The sequence below is a fragment of the Colossoma macropomum genome, unplaced genomic scaffold (genome assembly GCF_904425465.1).
Source record: "Colossoma macropomum unplaced genomic scaffold, Colossoma_macropomum, whole genome shotgun sequence".
Taxonomy (NCBI): domain Eukaryota; kingdom Metazoa; phylum Chordata; class Actinopteri; order Characiformes; family Serrasalmidae; genus Colossoma; species Colossoma macropomum.
In genome coordinates, this window is record NW_023494788.1 from 13,308,522 (window position 1) to 13,330,536 (window position 22,015).

Below are 22,015 nucleotides of genomic sequence, written 5' to 3' on the forward strand. Positions count from 1 at the left end.
CCAGCGGAACTGTATGTACCATACATTATACAAATGTGTCTGTCACTGCTGTAAATAGAACTGATTAATTGCAGCAGTCCACAGTTACAGCCCTGGGGACATACTTGTTTAGTGTTGTTCAGTACTCTAACATACCTGATCGGGTAATGACAGACCTTCAGGCAGGTATATCTGAGCACAGTGAACATAAAACGGCACAGTGCAGTACATAACATGATCAGGAGTAAACAATGCTGCTGAACAGCATAAGATGATTCAGACAAATCAACAAGGACGTGATCAGTCAACTGGAGGGAAGCCAAATCTTTATTTCTGAGTGCAATCAGGAATATATCAGACACAATCTTTCCCTCCTATGTCCTTATTTAAAAAGCTTTCACCCTCAGCCAGCAATATTTGCGTACCCAGATGTCTTCCAATTACCCCTAAAATTATATATTCACATTCTAAAACTCAAAAATGGGGGAAAATAAAGCCAATATCAACAGGGGAAAAAAAAATAATGTGGGACAAGGAAATATACTTTACTCTTTCTTTCAAGTATTAAAAACGGCCATCACCGAAGGAAAACAACTCAAATATCAGCATTTTAGGCCTATGAGGATGAGGGTGCACATTTCAGTGTTAACAGGGCAGATCTTCATGACCCAAAAAAGTATGATTGAATGTAACAATTTCAAGAAATACCTGAGTATCTAAACACACAGGAAACAATGGCCATGAAATTTGAATACAAATGCAGCTAAATGTAGCATGGAACATTTAGTCCTTTAAGAGTGTAGTTTATTTAAAACTTGCCCCTTACCTAAAATGAACAAAAAATCCCCCCAGAAACTAAGCAGTTAATAATACTAAGTGAACGTGTTTAAATTCTGTCCTTAAAAATTCAACAGATTTAATGTCCAAACAATACCGAACTGTATACTGTTACTGAAGGACATTTTTTCTTAAAGCAGTCTGTTAATGTATACCTAATGCAGAAAAAAATTCAGTACAGATCAAGTCTCTGTACTCCTGTCTGTAGAAAGGGTACGAGAGCTGTAAACGACACTGTGATACAAATTTGGCTAGGCATTTATGCTGGAAAACAGTTCATGCTGATTTTAACAAATGGACATTAAATAAACATATGAACATACATTCACTCTGGAAAACTTTAAATAGTTCACTAATTGCTAAGTTACAAAGAATGTTTTACACATTACAGAATCAGCGAGTTGATTGTTTTGTCTAGGATAAACTTGCATCTACAGTGTAGGAACATTCCACACACAAAGCTCCAGATACAAATAATTAAATTTTGATAAAACTGGAAATTTGTTATTCTAAATAAAGTTCAGGGGGTCAAATTATTCAAACTTGTGAAAAAAAGCAAATATATATCTCTGGTCTGTATTTTCACCTGTGGTAGAAAAAAAGCCAAAATACAAAAAGTGGTTTTGCACCTTAATATGAGCAAATTTAAATGGCAAAAACCATATATTATTACCAAAAAACATATATTACTGATACTATTGAGAAAGAACATTCTCCGTTCAGAGCAAACTGTAACACACCTCATGGGGATGTGGCACAGAAATATGAATTGCGAAATAAATCTCAAGGCAAAATTGAGAAAATTGAGAGGGGGCTTGAACTGAGAGATTCATTTCAGCAGTCTAGACTTGAAACTTTTGGAGCACATCATTCTCAAACTCCGGTGTACTGCATTAACTGAAAAAAGAGAACATTGCGATGCACACCCTACACTAATTTCTTGGCCTCAAAGAAACTCTTGAGATGTCTCATCTGCCAGAAACCAATCGCCACCAGAATCAGTGTCTGAACAATGGACCACCACAGCACTCTTTGATTGGTGCTCTCACTGGTCTGTCTGAAGCGTTCTTCACGGTACTGAAAAAAAGAGAGTACAGAACTGTAAAAGCAGTCATATAAACATATACACACAAATACAAAAACAACCAAGGACACAAGTGTTCTTTGCTTTTTACATGTGGAATATAATCTACATCCCAGTTATAACCAGCATGTAAACAATGGGACCCTTACTCTCTGATAGTTTTGCTCCTTCTGAATCTGATCGACCTGCTCCACCAGCTGGCGCACCCTGAGCTGCAGCTTCGTCAGTTTGTCTTTGGCAGCGATCTCTGCATAGTTATTTGTGTGCTCTCCCACTTGGATGTCCAGATGAACTCGCTATGGAGGAGAATGATAAAAAACTGCTGGTATCAAAATTCAGGATTCAAATGTCAGGTTTCATAATATAGACCATAAACATATGGTTTAACTCACAAGCATTCCACCAGCAAACAGAGAGAACTTGGAAGAGTTGGAATGCAAACAGATCTGATGTTCTCCAGGTGCGTGGGAGGTGAAGGTGAACCTCCCTTCCGACCCATACTGACGAGACAGGATCACCTAAAACAAATCAAAAAGTTGAATGTGCTGAACTTCAGCACTAACACAGTTTTACATTATTGACAAACAGCCTATTCTTAGACAACCGACCTTCTCATCGGGATCTTTAACTTCCACAAACATTCCAAGTCCTTGTGTGGCAGGCAAGTACTCTTCTCTTTGTTTGTCATAGAGCTGTGTCCGATAGTTTCCTGGTGAAAATACACATATACATGATTGTTATAAAATGAGAAAAACTGAGTTTTGACATTATTAGAATTCACCATCACTCACAAGCTTCTTCAAAACAGAAAAACTTTTTATTTAACCACATCAAGCTATGATAGTGTTTTGTCTTTCATGTAATCCTCAAATACAAGTGCTGGGCACTTTGTATTGGTTTAGCTTCCACTGTTTTGTAATTCGCTCTAGGTAAGAGCATCTGCAAAATATAAAGAAGGCAGGAAGCAACTGAAGAAATGTGGACTACAAGCCATGATCTGAACCTTACACTTATATGAATTGTGATGCAGCTTCAAGCTACATAAAGACATTTGCAACAACAGGATGTGGTTTAACAGGGAGAAAGTACAGTAGAGAAACTGTGCAGAGCCAAACAATGAACAAGGACAATCACCGGTGGCTCATCTCACCCTGATATAGGTCAGATATTTGGAAGAACTGTATTTTGCTCTTTAAGTATTTTTTTTTTCATCAAAAATTCTGAGAAAGGCTGCAAAATCACAAAGTTTCTGATTAGTGTATTTGAGTATTTTCCCTAGGCATTAAAGTGATGTATCAATACTACTCCACTGAGATGTATCAATACATACATAATCACATCAGAGTTATATATTGGGCACAACACAAAAATACAATAACACCACACAGTACAAGAATATAAGTGATAAGGCTGGCCTGGTTTTCAGAAAAGCTTCAGTCTGATGTATAATCTAATGCACATTCTAAACAATTTCTAATGGAAAACAAACATTCTCTTCAAGAAAACCAGACAAATCATCATATTTAACAGCTGGGAACAGTGCAAGATAACGGTTTCTTTGGGTTTCTCCAAATATAAACTACCTAGATGTAGAAAAAAGGTAAAGTCTAAATAATCTCTAGCCACGGTTAGCCAGATACATCGTTAAGCTTACTAGCTTTGGTTACAAGTTGCTTCCAAGAGGCAAACCTGAAATAAATGCCAGCATCTAAGAAATGACATACAACTTTGGTTGAAACAGGCCCTGCCCAACCATCCCCCACATTGTGTCAGACCGCTTTTACAGCTGAAATATCTTGGGAATTACTAATATGTTATAATATTAAACCTTTCTAGAGCCCTGTACAAGCCTGGACGATAATGCAAATTTAGACAAACAATTATTGCCTGCAGAAATATTGTAATAAATGATTTTATCGTGATCATAAGTAAGCATTACAAAGCTATACCCTATAGTTAACATTTTTTACTTATGATAATATAATTGCTGTATAATTATCCAACTTGGCTTGCTTTACTTCATCACTTACAATAATAACTGTATTCTGCACAGACAATGTAACACTTAACAGCTAGTGTATAAGCTCATCCATTTTATTATCTATTCAAATGTTTTAACATGTTTGTGTGTAGTTTGGTGATGTTGAAAGAATTTTAATTTGTACAATATCGGCACTTATTTTTAAATTCGATGATATCAGTATTTGGCCCAATTGTACCTCATTTACTCCTGAAATAAAAGCAGTACTAGAATAGATTTGTTCAGTACTCTCTACATCAGGGTTGCCCAATCCAACCACCCTGAGAGTTTGAGCCCAGTCCTCAGAGACACTCCTACTCAGCTCCACTTTCTGGTCGTGTTCCACTTCCTAACACACCTGAAACAGGTAATCATGTTCCATCCTTTCATTACCTGCTTCAGGTGTGTGAGGCGCCAGCACAGACTAGAAAAAGAACATGGTTGTAGGTCCCCGAGGACTGAAATGAAAAAGCCATGTATTACGGTAGCAAAAAGACAAACATACCAACTCTCTGGCCAACTACGGCCCTATGAGAGGCTGACAATCGCTTCAGAGAGCTAGCCGGCTGTTAGCGGAGTTAGCTAGTTAACGCTTGTCATTTAGCTATCGAAATACCCACGCTTTAAACGGCGACACCGCACCAAATACGATGTAATTCGGAAAACCTATTGGATCTTGGATCTTAACGCATGCAAGTCAGCTATCTAACTATGCTAGCTAGTTGCTAACTACTTAGCATGTAGCTCTCCGGAGGACGGGCTGCTAACACAGCTCAACTTTGGGAAAACTTTCACTTGACCTACTGACCAATTATCATAGTTTCATCCGGGATTTCTTCTATGAAGCATTTCTTTTCCGTCTCGCCGATGTGAAAGTACAGTGCCGAGACGAGGCTGTAGCAAAGATTCAAAACCAAAACCGTGCATAACGTCAACTGCATTCTGAACACCACCATCTTGCCACTGCCGGTGAGCACTGAGGCTGCGTGAGGACACCAGTGCCACGTAACCTATCGCCTTCCGCCATCCAATCAGAGACGACTCACTAAAGCTTGTCTGGTCCAATCGAGTTTATTTCCTGTATATCAACCCGACTGCTCCAACGGTTATTGTAGTTTTTGTAGAAAGTGAGTTAAATGTAATGGCCAATGGCCTTTTTTATTATTTCCTACTAATTTCCTTTTTATTATTTCCTTCTAATATCCTTATTCTAATAACTAATATTCTTGTAATTTTTCCCTCGAGGTCCACTTTTAATGTTTATGTGATTTAATGTACCAACACGTTCATAAATAATGTTTACTTGGCGTGTGTTGTCATTCAAAAGCCGTCTCGGCTGAAACACTCCTTATAGCTTCAGTGGGAGTGGGCGGAGCTAAACTGCTGTAGGCAGAATAGATTGATTATGTAAACGTTATGGTTTGGGTGGCACCTCAAAAACAGGGAATTCAAAACGGCCTGTTTTTGCAGCTTGGTTTATATAAGTAGATAGGTATGGTCTGAGTACAGAACAGTATGTTTTCAAACTTTGACTATGTTTACATACTACCATGATATGGGCCCTGGACATCAGTGGGGTATTTCTATGGCGAGCTGTTTCAGCTCCTAATTCAACCTTTTTTTTTAATTGCTATTAATTTATTTTAATAGTAATAATTACATTTTATCATGTAAGACTTCTTGATCTTGAAATCATGCTTTGAATTATGTTCTTCATTGTAAAAATACTATCCAAACATAATATTTAGGATTTTAAAATGTCACAATTCTATTTTTACTTTTACAATTAATACTTTTAAAGTGAATTCATGCTAATAAAAATTTCTCCATCTATTAAAATAAATTGGGAAAAGCTGTGAGTTCTTACTCTGCGTGAACTGAAATCCTATATGGTAAAATACATCTACTAATGTCAAATTTTAAGTTTTACTTTTCACTATAGTTTTTTACCTACTTAATGTGAATGATATCAAAAATTGTTTATTAAAAACAGCTCTCTATGTATTGTCTACGTGTTGTTAGACATTTGACTTTGGCTTAGGTTTTCTGGTAAAATTGAGGAACCCTGCCACCACCTTTTCCCCCCAGAGGTAAAGTGGGACAATTAGGCTCAGTGTTGCTGTGCTCTACTACATTTGTCAGCTAATGACAACTAATATTATTTGTTTCTGTAGTAAATATGACTAAATGATTCAGATGCACCCAATAACAATATGACGGGTCAGTGTGATTGGATAAAAATTCCTGTTCTAAAATGACAAGGCTGCAGTCTTGCCAAATATTTTGTAATCACTTGTTCTTTGGATTTGTTATTAAATAACAATAACTGAATTAGCCCTAATGTTTACAGAAAGGTAGTTCCACGTTATCTTTGCAAAACATGCCTCAACCTGAAGGCTGACTGTAGTGCTGTGGAAAGTCAATGTAACAAATTTCAGCCACTACTGGAGGAACTGCTTTATTTACAATCCATTCACTGCAGTTTTCCTGTACAACCTTTGCCCATTCTGTGTCACAGAGAGTAAGACTTGTGTATGGAATGCCAGCAAAAATGTACATCAGTGCATTTTAATCAGTCCTTGATCCACAAAGATCCATTTCGAAAACTATGTAGCTGTATGCTTCCTTACAGTTGATAGTCAACTTTGAATTAAAAAGCAGAACAATGTGTTTACCAAATGAATTAAGATAGTTTTGATCAAAAACAATATACGGTCGTCTCAAAGTTTGGGCACCACTGATGAAGTTCTATGTTTTGTTGATTTTCTAAGTGAAAATAAGTTAACACATTCTCTGCACAATTACTGTTCATTTACTGAATTTAACATCTTGAATAAAGTAAAATATAGCCTGTGCAAAAGTTATGACATTTCATATTTTACAATAATTTTTTTACAATATGTTAAACTCAGCAAATAAATAGAAATTGTGCACTAAAATGAGCAAAAGTGTCATATTTAGTTTTTTTTTCCTTATAAAGCACGTTAACTTATTTTCACTTAGAAAACCAATGAAATATGTAATTTGATAGGGGTGTTCAAACTTTTGCATAAGACTGTTGATCATTATTCTGCAGCACTTTCCAAACGGTGTGGGGTCCCTAGTATACAGCCACTAAAGTTCAAGTGAATACAGACCATCATTTTATAAACAACTCGTAGGATGTGCATTCACCAGGAGAAAGTAATACTGGTGGATCTTTGGAAAATTCTCCTTTAACACTGTAAAGCTGGAAAACTGGACCAAAACTGTGAAAGTGAAAGACTGGATTTAATTTTTAAGATAACAATATAATCTTATTTTATACTCATTTAGCTAACACTTTTGCTAAAAGCAATCTGCATTAACCAGCTGAACTATCATCCTGGAGAAACATGCTGTAAATGTTGAGTAAACATGCTGTTTACTCAAAGTCAAAATGGCAGTAGCTTTTATCCGGGATCAATCCCTTATCCACTTGAATCCTCTTTTTCAGACCTTTTTCTCAGATCACCACTTTTCTTTCTCAAGAGAAGTGTACTACAATCCCCCTCACAACCAACAGACGTTAATGAAACATAACCTGAAAGAAAATAAGTGCAGATTTAAAAAAAGCAATGAATGTTTTTTGATTTACATCAAAATAAAATCAAAATAAAATTATACTACTGAAAACATCTGTCTGTCTGTGTATGCACAGACAGACAGAGATAAACAGAGAATTCACTTGTCATACAGCATGTGGGCCTACTTGAACCAAAAAGACCTCCAATTGTTTTTGTATTTTTCTTTTTACTTCAACTGTTCAAAATGTGTGATCGCATGTATTTTGCTGTATACACTGGTGCGACCTGCCAAATAATTGTTACTGAAACCACAAACAAAACAGAAAAAAAAATCCATGTTTGTCATTGAAGTCACCCTTCACCCCCCATTTTCCCAGCATACAAAACACACCTTAGATGATTCTTCCAATTGTTCACTTCAGTACTACGCATTTTCACCACTGCTAAAATTTCACATTTGTCTCCAACCCATAGAGTTCTTTGAAATTGTCCTGTTCAGGTTTGTGTCTAGTAAAATCTCTTGTTCCTCTCTTGTCATTTCTGAAAGACCACAGCTCCTACCAGTAGGATCATCAATGTTGTCTGTATTGTGAGAAAACAAAAAAAAATGCAGCCGTAAAAACAAGCAGAAAAGTGTATACAGAAATAACCATTACTACATGACTTAACGGTCAACTAGTTGATATTAAAGTGTCAATAATGTATAGAATGTATATACCTATACCAAGACACAAAACAAAACAAAGAATTTTTACAATATCGAACAAAAGAAAACAGTTTTGACTGTAGGCCATACATTTTCAGGGGAATTAAAAACAGATTTTTCAACATTTCTGCCTAATTCAATTGGTGACTCAGAGTGGTTTGTGTGAAATGCTTTTTTCTAGCGAAACTGAATTATTCACAGTGGTGGTGATAGGAACCAGATGTCTGAAGAGTTTAATTCCTCTCAAACCTCCCTCACTGAGTTATTACATGAAATGATTACAAATATGTTCCCTGATGCCTGAAAGTTTAGTTTAGTTTTATGATAGATTTTGGGATAAGGCCTACAGCATTTTTTTTAAATACGCTGGCAAAGTGCTACATGCAGGGCGCTGTACGGCGATTTTTTTGTATTTACCATTACTTTACCTTTATAAACATTACATTACACTCAAAACATACGCAAATTCACTGGTCATTTTGGATATGTACTAAAATGGCTATATGTAAGCTGTAGATAACTGATTCCTATCACCACCAGTATTAAAAATCTGAGTGACTAAGTTTCTCTACATGCACTATTTCACATCATACCACTTTTGAGAAAACTGTGAAACTTCCCTTTAAATTTATCAAAATCAAATGTGCTACCTTTTGGAGACTTGAGCAGGCTGACACTGGGCTCAATCTTAGTCCAGTCCTGGCTGTCCTCCTCAGGAGTGTGTTCTACCATCAGTTGGTACATTTTCATAGAGATGATGTCATGGTTGTCTGCACAAAAACACAGCACAAACAGGCTTCAGGCATCAGGAGTATAAAGAATAATTAAAAGAGTTGTCTCTATATACATAAACAAGGCTTACCAGAAAGATCTCCAGTTGCGGCAGAGGCTCCAAAATAGTAGCCTGTAGGGAGACGGACTCCTCCAATATCAATACATTCTTTCCACTCATTTCTGTCATCAACGTCAACCATAATCTACAAAGATAAGGAGTCGATAAAGCAATAATTATCTAAATCCTAAAGCATTCCACTGTGTTCATTAACTCTCTGAACATAAACAACAACACTGACTCGCCTGTATGAGGGACAAACTAAATCAGGCACTGGTTTAATCTGACGAGGGGAATGTTTTCCAAACAATCATATATCCTTAAACGGGGGGTTCTTCAAGCGTTCTTTTGTAAAGGCAATAGTTATACATAGAGCCATGATAGCTAAGAGCCACTTGAATGCTTAAATGGCTCTTTGCATTGTTAATGTAAATGGTTCTTTAAAGAACCTTTAAAAAATGCTCTACATAGCACCAAAACCTGAATTTGAAACGTTTTGGTATTGTACAGAAACCTTTCCTTTGTATGTTAAATTCAGTATTAAATTTAATTCAGTTCACATTTTTACGTTCCTAGGTCACTCTTTACATCTCCGTTTCCTGCATACTAACAGCCTGGTCCTGATCCAGAACTACTTCTGAAAATGTAGTTGTTTATCTGTAATTTGGAATATCACAGAAAGAACAAAGTAATTTTTCAATGCCAGTATGTAGCCAAGTTCTAGAACTAGGAATGGGCATTTTAACTATTTTTGCTATTTGAACATCCAAATATTTAGATGAATGATATGTGATTATCATATTTCCAACAAGGAGAACGTTAATATTGTTATGAATGAACAGAGATGCATGAGAGCTCTAAATGTGCTATGATAATACAGTAACATAAAATATAGCATGACATACTCACCGTCTTTTCATGAACCTTTTTTACTTTTTAGAATTAAAATCATATAATTATAAACATGTGACCGAATATTTGAATTCACTGTTTAGTTTACAAACATTCACTTTTAAGCCTCTTTTCACACACTAGGTTTAGCTTAAAGACATTTGGAGCTTACAAGACATTCAAACAATGTATTCTTTACTTTGTATGCTGCAGTTAACAGTTTTAGACCATGGTCAACTCCTGCTATAGAGAGTTGGTCCCTTTCGTGCAGGCATGTTAAGTATGTACGTGTCGGCCATCGGGCGTAGTCTCTGAGGTGTGTTTGAGTGCAAATTGACACAGGAGACGAGAGCCGATGGTGAGCAGATGGAAGGCAATCATCAGATGTATTTCCCACTAGTTCTTAAACATCGGCTTGGTGTGCGCTGCATGTAACGTTTGATTGAAATGTTTGAAATGATATATCAGTTATATAGCTTTGGAGATGTTTGAAACCCTCTTCGTAATCTAGCATTCAAACTACTTTCGTGCACTTAAAACTAGCCCTGTCATATAATAAGCTTCTTCAGTATAACATAAAGTTGTACTTTGTAGCACTTTATAATTAAGTACAATGTCAACTTCAGCATTAAAAAACATATTAATAATAAAATAAAAATAATTATAAAAAATGTAAAATAAAGCTGGAATTGTTTGTTATACATTTTATATTAGGAATGTATGCCTCTTTCTATACTAGTGTGTTTTTATGCTTGTCTTTATTAATTCTAAAAAGAATATTTAGGAGAAAATAATGTGGTTCTTACTGTGAGTCTGCCTTTGGAGTACCGAATGGCAAGATATGTGTCGTGGTCTTTGTTTCTGATTTCAGCTGAGCATCCCCCCAGCTCTGTAGAGCGCCCATCTTTTCCATGATCATATGCCAAAGAACCATTACTCACCATTGCAGAAATGTAGGGAAAAGAACGCTAGGAGACCGAGATACAAGGAAAGTGATTAGCACAATCGATCCATTTTATACACATTATGAATGCAAAGCCAGTTTGTGATGCCGCCAAATCCGATGGTACTGCATGCATATTCAGAAATAATAAACAATCTGCAGCGTGATTCAGAGCTCATTCATCACAAACAAAAACAAAAGCTCCGCTTTCACAGGCTGCTGTCTGAGAAGGAAAACAAGTTGTAAAACATATGAAATTGTGAAGTGGATGTAAAAATTTCTAAAGATAATACAAATGTTCAAAAAGACACAATCAAATGAAAATCAGTGAAAGTAACCTTGGTGATACATTCAATCTTAAACATTTGTAACATTTGTACAAATGTGTGTTGGTGTACCACACCACACAGCCTACAGAAAAAACATGCGAAACATGCTGACAAAAATTACATTGCAACTAATCACTGCAACGTGTTTCCATAAACATACATACATAAAGCACATTTAGCTCTTACAGTTAGTCAAAAACACAACTCATAATAAAGCAACATTAAAGGGACAGTTCAGGATTTAAAGCATGTATTTACTTCAACAATACAGCTACAAATGGACTTTCTTAGAGGTACTCAAGCTGCTGCATACATGATGTTTTTTCACATTTCTCACAGCAAATAAAGCAACTGTAATGCACTATGTAGTCACAGTTATGTAAAGTGTGATTTGTAAACACAAAGTCAATTTTGATGTAGGTTTTTTTCCCCCCCACAAACGAAGCCACATCCTGTCCCCTGAAAATGGAGTTATAGTAGAAGATTGTGTTTCAGCCTATGCAGGGATGTAGTTTGGTTGATATTTATTAACTGCATGAAATTAAAACTGCTAAATAATACAAGTAATGCAAGTTGTGCAAATAAGTAATGTTGCTTATCCTAAACAGAAAAACTACAGACACCCAAACTATCCATTTAATAAATAAACATTCTGCGAGAACGCATAGGATTGTTTTTTTAAAAAATGAAATGGATGTATATTTTCACTAACAATGAACGTGCAAATGGTCTGGCGAAAAAGAGCAAAACATTAAGTATTAAGCAACACATATACTGTAGTTATCTTAACTCACATCAGAGGCTTCATCGTTTGGGTATGTGTCTATAAATATGGCCAAGCCATGGAAGTTGCCATTGCTGCCAGGGCCTGCTGGGAAAAAATCACCTGTAAGTAAAGCACACTTACATCCATGCCGTGGGGGTCATTGCGGAAAGTATCCACAAAAATAGCCAGGCCTACAAAATGGTCTTGGTTTCCAAAGACTGGCCCTAAATGAAGGTAGAAGTAGGACAAGAAACAATCAACTGGAGCAAAAAGCTTCAAACAAAAGATCATCCGCAGATAATATGTTGCCCTACATGCAAATCTTACCGTATAATATCAAATAAATACTACAAAATATACATTATTAACATAAACAAAAAAGAAGAAAAAAAGGATTTCATGTATGTTTCCTGGCCTGAACTGTACATGGACGTTTTTTTTTTTAACTCCGATCAAGTTTTGGTTTGGAATACCATCTTCACACTATAGTCATGTGCTTCAGTAAATCTCACTGCCAGAATGTGTGCAGACTTACCAGGATGTAATCTTTCTTTTGTGTACCAAATTGCAATTCCATCCCCATGCAGATTCTTCTTTCCTGATCCATGAACTTTAAACTGCACATGCATCTCCCAGTCTTTCAAATAACAGGGCTGCACAGAAAAGAGTAAGCTGTGATATTTAAGACACTGGATGGCAACGAAAAACAGAAACAAGTAATGCATTTCTGGTGACACGATGAAAAATAATGTCTATATACTTCCGTGGACCCTGATATTACTCACCACTGTATTCCAAATGGAACCCTGCTTGCTACGTTCATCAGGCGTCAAGCGTACATATTGGCTGGTCACCAGAGTACTCCCCCAAAAATCCCATTGACTTGAAGAGCTTGTTCCAACACCTGAATACAAAAATACAGAAAACAGAATGCACATAATGATAAACTGAATCTCAGCTTAATGATATCACAAAGCAAAGCTATGTTATTACAGCAGTTGTCTTAAAAAGCAAGCATAACAATTTGGCATGGCATGAATGTGGTATTAAAGGAAATGAGACTTCAATAAACACCCCACACTGCTACAATGGAGCATCTGACAGGGCAACAGCCATGCTTATTGGCTCATGGTAAGTGTTTGTTATACACAGAGAATAATCTGATGCCTGGATTTTGCTTTCTTGGCTTTGTTGTTTCTGTAGTGGTTGTGACAATCATTTTCAATACAACCAAGGGTGTGACATTACAATGTATTATATCACTGTATCATGGCTAGCTTTTCTTTAGTGTTGACATATCATCACTGGCCCAACCAGAAGGAAAATATATTGCTAATATGCACAATTATTTAATGTAACAACATTTTATTTGCAGTCATTTTAGACATTTCTATTGGTCTGTTCTTCATGAAGTTTTGACACAACATAAATGGCTTTTTTAAACTGTTATTTTTTTTAATTTTCCAATGACAGAAATGAACATAGAAGGTTTTGCTCTCACAGTGACAATATGCTGCTAAGAAACCTGTCTGATCAGAAAGAACTCAACTATGTCCCAGAATATCTTTTAAAATTATGTGTTTTAGGTCAAATCCTTGCCTCAAAACTTTAGAAACTAGCAAAACAATGTCTCAGACATCAGGCACCATATTCATAACCACATAACCTCCTGTAAAGTAGCATTTAGAGGCATTAAACGCTTCAGCCATCTGGTTCCTATCACCACCACTGTGAGCAATTTTGACTTTGGAAATTTCCTTAAAACGGAGCATTTCAAATCAAATCATTCTAAATTACTTCATTTACAGCTTAACCTGTTAATGATGCACTAATTTTGAAAAATCGGTGGAACTCCCCTTTAATCCACTCACCAAAATGACATGCTCAGTTTATAGCTCAGTGCACCAAGAACAGTACAGTGACCTGAAGCACTTTGAATACAATAACAACGAAAACAAACACAGTTCTACAAAACTTTCGTATCTTCTTGAGGAAGAAACTGTAGATTAGAGCAACTGATCCGTGGATTAATTCATGAAAGGGTTAACTAACATTAGCTGGCTCGAAACACTAACAGGAACCTGCCTGTTTGAACAACGAAGTCAGCTAAGCTAGCTAGCTAACTTTGCTGGTTAACGTGAAACGGCTGACAGCTAAAACTAAAACCTTATTTTTCTGCTTATTCTGCCGTTTCTTAAAGTAAACGAGCCTCCGGATGCAGCTGTGATGAGCTGTGTAAAGTAGGAGCTACAGGATATAGCTAGCTAGCTAACACACAGAAGTTTGACTAGCCAGCTACTTGCCTTGATATGGTTTAATGAGTGAATGCTCCCGCTTTAAGTGCTCAGCGTTGCCGTCTGTTATATCTGAGTTAACTGAGGCGAAATGAAGTAACCATAAGAGCAAGAATATTTTGTGACACATTTTGCAAACACCTCCTTGAGAATAACTGAGAAACGCTGAGCGCTTTCTCTCTGGAGCCATTTTCTTCAGTTATTCTCTTCCTAACCCGCAACTTCCTGTTCCGGACGAGAAACACACCCCTGTTCATTTATCGGTCCGCACCGCAGAGTCCACCTCATTATGCCAATGACAGAACGTTAAACGGCTCCCCTACTCACCGTATTGTGCACTATTTAAATATGAAAGTACACCGATCAGTCCAAAAATTAAAACCACCTCCTTGTTTCTACGCTCATTGTCCATTTTATCAGCTCCACTTACTATATAGGTGCACTTTATAGTTCTACAATTACAGACTGTAGTCCATCTGTTTCTCTGCATACTTTGTTGGCCCAGTTTCACCCTGTTCTTCAATGATCAGGACCCTCCCAGGACCACAACAGGGCTGGTATTATTTGGGTGATGGATCATTCTTGGCACTGCAGTGACACTGATGTGGTGGTGTGTTAGTGTGTGTTGTGCTGGTCTGAGTGGATCAGACACAGCAATGCTGCTGGAGTTTTATACACCTGTGTCACTGCTGGCCTGAAAATAGTGCACCAACCAAAATATCCAGCCAACAGTGTCCTGTGACCACTGATAAAGGGCTAGAGGATGACTAACACAAACTGTGCAGCAACAGATGATTTACTGTCTCTGACTTTACATCTACAACGTGGACCAACAAGATAGAAGTGTCTAATAGAGTGGCCAGTCAGTAGACACCGTGTTTATGAACTCCAGCAGCACTGCTATGTCTGATCTACTCATACCAGCGCAACACACACTAACAAGCCACCACACCATCACTGTCACTGCAGTGCTGAGAATGAACCATCCAAATACTAACTGCTCTGTAGTAGTCCTGACCATTTAAGAACCAGGTAAAAGGGGGCTAATTAGGTGTTGTTCTTTTCTTTTCTTCTTGGCTAAAATAGGAAGACATATCTCAGAAATCAGACCCGCCACCAAGGTAATGAAAATTAAATACAAAAATGAATTAGTAACTAAGTGTTAATAACTAAATTGTAAAAGGAACAATAAGTAGATTCCTTCCCTCATAAATCTGAGTAGAAGTAAAAGTGCTCAGGAGTTCAAATTTTATCAAAATTTTACTTGAGGACATGTAACTTAGATGTGACAAGTAAAATAGAATGTAACATATCTGTCCTACAGTAATTATCTCTGACAACAAAACTGCTTCCTCCATTAATACAATGTAATATAAAGTTTGCCTACTCAAAGAGCAAAAATGAAAAACTTAATACAAATAGTATTGTGAATAGAACTGTTCCATCTGAAATAATGACACTGCTCAAAAGTGACTGAAAACTTTACATTTATTTAACACCCAGATGCTGTTTTACAATATTTTAGGAAGGCCATTTTTTCCCCAACAATTTAGGAAGCCATTCAAAACATTCTGATAATATACATGCTCAAGTTTCTGCCCATTTTAAGACTAAAGCACGGATGGTTTATTATGTATCCTTCAGGAAGTGTTTTGTAAAATTAAAAAAAAGAAAAAATACAATAAATACACAAATGAAAAATGTCATAAAATGTACAGCAGGCTAAAAAAATATATACAATATAGATGCATTACTGTTACAACTGTATGTTGCCCAGAGTAAAGGCCTGTTTGGATATATTTCCAGGTTATGGCAAGTCACCAAGTCACATGTAAACGATGCATGTACAAGTTTACTACACCATGCACATATTGTAAAAGATTTACAATAAATCATAGATTTTTCTTCCTACTGCAATATTCTGCATGTTCATCAGTGAGAGCTTGGGAATAGTCTGAATTCCAGTCCCTCTGGAAAATCTTCTGCAGTTGATTCTGCACAGTTTGCTGCCCCTTTTCCGCCACAGAGCCTGTCTGATTCACCACAAGCCCAACTCCAGCAGTCTGGCTGAAATAATTTTCAGACCAGTTGGAAGTTCCTATCAACACAATATAATTGTTAGCCAAATCTCACTTTAGGCAAATTAGAGTGGACACATACTTTGGAATGACTGTGAAAAGAACTCCAAGTTCTAAAAAGACAGCCACAACTGCTGCTACAGCAAAATAAGACAACGTACCAATGTAGGCAACTCGATCAGTCACCATGTACTTGGCATGGTTGACACGGGCAAAAGGGATAGAAAGCTGCTCAGGTGTAGAAGGTACCTCAAACACTTTCTGTGAAATACACAAAAAGGATTAAGTCAGTAAAGGACTATAAGATTGTGGTCAATAGTCTGCTAGGAAATCATTAACACACAGCTAGAAAAATCTTTAACATACAACATGAATGTTGCATCTGAGGGGAGTCTTGTTGAGCACTGATAAAGACTGCATGAAGACAAACATGGCTCCAGGAGAGTGGCTCCAACAACTGACCAGCAGCTTCACCTCCACTCCTCTGGCACATGCAGCCTCCCTAAGTGCTGAGTCAATGGCAGGCCAGAACCTAGTACATACAATGTAATGGACACAGAATTCACAGAAGATCTTGTTAGGTCAAAAGCAGACCATAACCTTACACTCTTAAACTATCCAGTGTAATATTCTTATTCTTTATTTGCTTAAAGAAACCCATGCTGAATCACTGGACTCTGGGACAATAAATGTTACCTTATTGGTTGAGTGAACTGGGACATAGGAAGATAGTCCATGACAGACACATAGACGAATTCCTTGGCATCATCAATGACGGACAGGATAGCCGAGAGATCATCTGACCGTCCGTATGCGGATAGCTGAGGTGGGGCACTCTTTTTATATTAAAAAATAAAAATAAAAAAAGCTGATTAACAATGCAGTTGATCATTTTAGATAAACATAAAACATTCAGAATATCTTTCTGCCAAGACAATGAAGGCACTTCTCTGAAACCAGAGGAAAGGTTTACAAAAGAGTCACATGTTCATGCACTACACTTGCTTCAAAGGTAATTCTTTGAAGCAGCTGGATGCCTTTTTGGGACAAACAACCAACCAGAAAGTTTCTTAAAACACCACATATTGTGAAATTCATATAAAAGCAGTCAGTGCAGACTAGAGGCTGGGGAATGAATTTGAGAACAGATGGTGTGGCAATGGTATTCTGAAATAAAGAAGTTGCTCAAGACCTACAACCATGCATGCTAGGACTGCACAATTTATCTTTTGTTAGTTATTTTTCACAATACCGGCCATTGCAATACTGATACAACAAAAGGATGTATTATGTAAGAAGCCCCCTAGCAAATGTATCATTTTTTATTGCCCTGACCAATTTCAGATGTTCTAGATAAGCTTTTCTGTGGGTGTTTTGATAAATCAAGGCATTCACATGATTCATGTGTAACCAAATCTGGTCAAATACTGCAAAATGCAGACCAATCATTAATTATGACACATCAAGAGCCGTGTTTTCAGAATAGGACAGGACATACTACAACCACAATATGTTGAAATAACATCACAAAATTGTGCAGCTCTAGTACACATAACTTCAACCAACAGACACAAAGACATTGTGTAGAGTGCCTGGCATCCATTTGATGCACTTGTGAGAGCAAGGCAATGGAACTCACAGACAGATAGACACGTGCAGGGACACCGTTGAATTTAACAGCTAATGGGTACTTAGAGCTGGAGAGAGCAGAGAATCTGCCGGGCCAGTAGGGTGGGAGGGAACCATTTTTCTGACCACCAATTTCCCAGTAGACTCCAAATATCCTTGACGCATCCTGTGCCAAACAGCTGCAGTCCTCCACGGAAACCCCAACCTCTTTTACCTACCGAAGAAAAGGATAACGGCTTAATAGGGATATTCATTAGTGGCTGAACATCACCAGCCTAATTTCATCATTTAGAGTTCTAAAATAAACAGAGAAACCACCTGAGAATGCCACATGTTGATACCTGGGTTAGAGAGCGCCAGTCCATGTTTGCACTCCCTACATACATATGCTTGTTGTCCACAACCCACAGCTTAGTGTGAACAATACCCCCAGTGACACTCTGAAGGTCAACTTCTCTGATCTCTGCACCTAAACAGAGACAGTAAATAGGGCAAAGTCTAAACAACTCTGCTGCTGAAAAAGCAATGCTCAAGACACGAGAACATGCATCCAAATCTACCTGTTCCTGCTAACTCATCCGTGTCTGCAGTGGAAGTCTGCGGGGCATTAACTGCAATTTTCAGGTTCACTCCTCTAGATTCAAGCTGCTTCAATCTGCTGAACAGTTCTTTGCCCTGGAATGCGTCACAATTTAAACAGAATTATGTCAAAATACACAGCTATGAAAAAAAAAAGTATATATATATATATATATATATATATATATACATATATATATATATATATATATATATATATATATATATTAATACAATTATACATGAACTATATGAAAATTATGTTATATAATACATATATATAATTAGAATTATGTCAAAGTACACAGCTGTGAAAAAATATATATAATTTACTCTATTTAATCATTATATTTGCTATTGTTAAAAGCAGCTATGCAGCTATCAAGAATGCAAATGCCTTTCTGAGCCCTGAGAATGTTTTATGTAGCACTGTAGATAATACAAATACCAAGATAATAACAAAGGCTTAACTGTACCTGTATAGCACTGGGCTCAGTGAGGCCCATATCTGAGTCTCTGAGCGTGAGGTAGAAAGCAGCAATGTTGACAGAGCTGTTAGCTCGGTTGAGTAGGTTGGTCCAGGTATGTGAAATGCTCTGCAGGTGTAGAGAGCTATGGGGGAAGTGCACTCCCTCAGGGAGACTCTCAACAAGGGTGAGCCTGATGGGCAAGTTTTAAACCATGTTTAATTATCTTGTATTATATGTTCTTCCACAATAAAAAATACTGAGGTGTGACAAAAACTGCTTTCTCACCTACAGTCAGTGCTACATTGCTCTTGCGGCAACCAAAAACTTTCAAACCAATGCAGTTCCAGTTGCACCATTAGGTGAGAGACAGATTTAGGGACCCCATAGAGCCAAATGTGTTGACCAAATCCACCCAGAAGCAGCAGAACAGTTGGGAGGAGACAGAAGAGAGCAAAGCTCTTTCCTCTAGACTGCCAAAAGCAAAATAAAGTACACAAGGAGGCCTTTTATTTTCAAGCTTTTCTCCTAATGAAAAGGTCACACATTAAAAAAGTCACACATCCATAACACTTTAGCAAAAAGTTTCTACTTCACTTTTGATTTCTTGCTGTCTTGTGTACACCCAATGAGAGCTGTTGTACTGTTCAGTGTGATGTTACACTATAAAAAGGAATAAAATACAAAAATATATAGTAAACAAAGTACAACTTACCCCTGAGGATGTGCTTTTACCGTGTTCTACATGTGAGGGATCTACTGTTTTACTCTTAGCACTGACATCTGGAGCGTTCTGTTTTAGTGGTGTTTCAGAGGACACTTCTGGTGGACATTTCTCAATCTTCTTCAGCTTTACTGTGTCTCCTACAAGACACTGCTTGCCAGAATCATCTGTGACTGATTCTTTACCACAGTGTGGTAAGCATGGTGTTTCTTTTACACATGCCTTATCAGAGTCTTCTCCAAGACTCTGTATGTCTTCACAAAGGTTTTGTACCTCTGATGGGTCAGAGGTTTCAGGCAGATGCTCCTCAGGAGAAGTGCTGGAGCTGAGACCTTCTGTAACCTTATCCTGAAGATCTGAAACTGATTCTTCATCATTATCTTTAGAGGAACTCTCTATACTAAAAGACTGAGGCTCTGACAGCGAACCTGTCAGATGCGACTCTGTCTCAGCCCTGAGACTGGGTCGCTGAAGTAATCCTTCAAGCCCCTCAGAGCCTGCATATGTATTTGGTTCAAGCGAGTGTTTTTGGTTGAATGCCAGTGGCGTGGCCTCTGAAGTATCAGAGATGGGATCTGAGAAGTCAGCAAGAGAGAGATCATCAGTGCTGCGTGAGTGTATGTTTGTGGACAAAATAGGCAAGGTTGTTTCTTTGTCCCCTAATACTGGCAATTTTGTTCTCAAAGGCTCTCCTCTCTCTTTCATTTGGCCTTCTCGACTGGAGCCCTCTGTCTTTGCTGGCAACGATGACTCTGCAGTTGGGGTGGTGGTTCGCTTGCGAGCCAGCGAGCTCTGGAAAGTGGGGATGCGAGAGGTGGGTCTCCCAGATTTACGTGATTCATCCCCCTCCATCCTCTTTTCAGTTGCTCCCTTATCTTCATCCTCTCTCATAATCTGATGCACATCATCATTTTCAGTTGCCTAAAAAAGATCATGTAAAGACTTTTTTATAGCAGATGATGGGACTATTTAGTTGGAGCCAGCAAATGGAAGGGTGGCACAGACAGACTGTAAACCTTAGCTAAGTGATAAAGTGTACCTTACCGTTACCGCTCGTCTGCTTGGTGCAGACACCAACGAACAAAGTGTGCAACAGACCACATTTTCAACCTTTAATGCTTTACCGCCCACGACTCAAACATTAAACCAACGCCCGACACAATACACTACATAGCTGACGTTTCAATAAAGATAACAGATATCTGGTTAGGTAAGTTACCGGTTCTCAAACAGAACCACATATCTAGGAAGTGAACGTCCTTAAGCTAAAACAGCTAATTAGGTTAGCCATCTAGCTACATAACTATATTTCAAAACACAAAAATAACGCAAACTTACCATGACTGGCACTGCTACGGGTACAATCAAAGATGCTGTCTAGCTAACTAAGTGAGAAGTTTTCTGTTTATAACAATATTAACTATTTTTTGCTTCTAACTCCTTTTCTGTTTCCACTGCAGAGTCCCTAACTGCCCCGAACTGGCTAGCTAACGTCTGATGATTAGCTGTTGCCGTGTATCTAAGCCCCTCACAGCTAACGTTGTTAGCTGACTAGCTATATTAGGAGACAAGGCTTGCTCCGAGCGCAAGTTACTCTCTCGCTTTGCTACGTGGCTGTGGGTCTGTACAGAGTCAGGAGGAAAACCTCGCCTACTTCACCAGCTCCAGCTAAATACCCACCTCTGCATAACGGCCAATATTTCTTAGTCGTGCTGACCGTCTCAGTGGTGTCTCTGAGCGAGTTGACCGCCTCCGTCCCATAATGAAACACAGAAGATGAACTAAACTCTAAATTTAAATTAAATCAACTGATGTTCATCGAGAGTGAGACGATGTAAATCAACTATTACACCGACTCGTGTAACAATTTGCTGTCTAAGATGATGTGTTTTGATTTATACGCGTGTTATGGAACAAAAAATCGGATGACCGAACAAATGTCAACAGTTTATGATTCAAATTGAACTAGCCGCGGTTTCCGGTCCTCAATCACAATTGGCGGTCTGGCAGCGGAGCCGCATCTGCAGAGAAAACGGAGAGTGATTTACCACACACTTTAAAACATGAACAAAGAAATCTCTAACGAGGGCAGGAAAAGAGTTTGCAATGGGCAGAAAATTTAATTTAATTTATTTCGTTTGTTAATTTATTCGCTTCTCCAAATTATGTATTTTCTCTGTTTTATTTTTTCAATGTTTTCAGATAAGATTCACTGTGTTAATTATATTATTATTTTGTCTCCCTTAAAAGCACATTGAACATGTGTTAAAAGGTGGTATATAAATAAATGTTATAACAACAACAACAACAAC

The 22,015-nt window shown here is 37.7% G+C and overlaps 3 protein-coding genes across 5 annotated transcripts; all 3 read right to left on the reverse strand.

Moving 5' to 3' along the window:
• Window positions 1–313: 313 nt before the first annotated feature.
• Window positions 314–4,907, reverse strand: tmed9 (transmembrane p24 trafficking protein 9). Its single transcript, XM_036568528.1, has 5 exons — window positions 4,729–4,907; window positions 2,509–2,609; window positions 2,293–2,418; window positions 2,050–2,196; window positions 314–1,893 (listed from the first exon to the last, which is right to left on the reverse strand). Exons 1-5 carry the CDS (start codon window positions 4,874–4,876, stop codon window positions 1,744–1,746), a joined length of 672 nt encoding a protein of 223 aa, XP_036424421.1. The 5' UTR covers window positions 4,877–4,907; the 3' UTR covers window positions 314–1,743.
• Window positions 4,908–7,171: 2,264 nt separating this feature from the next.
• lman2 (lectin, mannose-binding 2) lies at window positions 7,172–14,459 on the reverse strand. Its single transcript, XM_036568529.1, has 8 exons — window positions 14,236–14,459; window positions 12,718–12,836; window positions 12,468–12,585; window positions 12,074–12,156; window positions 10,701–10,862; window positions 9,034–9,148; window positions 8,822–8,941; window positions 7,172–8,047 (listed from the first exon to the last, which is right to left on the reverse strand). Exons 1-8 carry the CDS (start codon window positions 14,414–14,416, stop codon window positions 7,917–7,919), a joined length of 1,029 nt encoding a protein of 342 aa, XP_036424422.1. The 5' UTR covers window positions 14,417–14,459; the 3' UTR covers window positions 7,172–7,916.
• A 1,225-nt stretch (window positions 14,460–15,684) lies between these two features.
• pld7 (phospholipase D family, member 7) lies at window positions 15,685–21,802 on the reverse strand. 3 transcript variants are annotated; one of them, XM_036568530.1, is made up of 11 exons: window positions 21,384–21,802; window positions 19,695–20,624; window positions 19,268–19,452; window positions 18,989–19,172; window positions 18,494–18,608; window positions 18,275–18,402; window positions 17,944–18,147; window positions 17,001–17,140; window positions 16,671–16,836; window positions 16,466–16,565; window positions 15,685–16,324 (listed from the first exon to the last, which is right to left on the reverse strand). In XM_036568530.1, exons 1-11 carry the CDS (start codon window positions 21,462–21,464, stop codon window positions 16,119–16,121), a joined length of 2,439 nt encoding a protein of 812 aa, XP_036424423.1. In that variant the 5' UTR covers window positions 21,465–21,802; the 3' UTR covers window positions 15,685–16,118. The 3 variants fall into 3 exon arrangements, with proteins under 3 accessions (XP_036424423.1, XP_036424425.1, XP_036424424.1); XM_036568532.1 differs by lacking the exon at window positions 21,384–21,802 and adding an exon at window positions 20,748–21,008 and having other exon boundaries at window positions 15,686–16,324; XM_036568531.1 differs by lacking the exon at window positions 21,384–21,802 and adding an exon at window positions 21,042–21,377 and having other exon boundaries at window positions 15,689–16,324.
• Window positions 21,803–22,015: the final 213 nt, after the last annotated feature.

Coding starts and splice junctions, on each gene's coding strand:
- tmed9 (XM_036568528.1), bottom strand. CDS start 4,876: ATGGTGGTGTTCAGAATGCAGTTGACGTTATGCACGGTTTTGGTTTTG. Junction 2,610..4,728: donor GGATGAAACTATGATAATTG/GTCAGTAGGTCA, acceptor TATTTTCACCAG/GAAACTATCGGACACAGCTC. Junction 1,894..2,049: donor AGGAGCAAAACTATCAGAGA/GTAAGGGTCCCA, acceptor TCTTTTTTTCAG/TACCGTGAAGAACGCTTCAG.
- lman2 (XM_036568529.1), bottom strand. CDS start 14,416: ATGGCTCCAGAGAGAAAGCGCTCAGCGTTTCTCAGTTATTCTCAAGGA. Junction 10,863..12,073: donor ATGACCCCCACGGCATGGAT/GTAAGTGTGCTT, acceptor TCGGTCTCCTAG/CGTTCTTTTCCCTACATTTC. Junction 8,942..9,033: donor CGCAACTGGAGATCTTTCTG/GTAAGCCTTGTT, acceptor GTTTTTGTGCAG/ACAACCATGACATCATCTCT.
- pld7 (XM_036568530.1), bottom strand. CDS start 21,464: ATGGGACGGAGGCGGTCAACTCGCTCAGAGACACCACTGAGACGGTCA. Junction 19,173..19,267: donor CAATGTAGCACTGACTGTAG/GTGAGAAAGCAG, acceptor CTTGCCCATCAG/GCTCACCCTTGTTGAGAGTC. Junction 16,325..16,465: donor TGATCGAGTTGCCTACATTG/GTACGTTGTCTT, acceptor TTGTGTTGATAG/GAACTTCCAACTGGTCTGAA.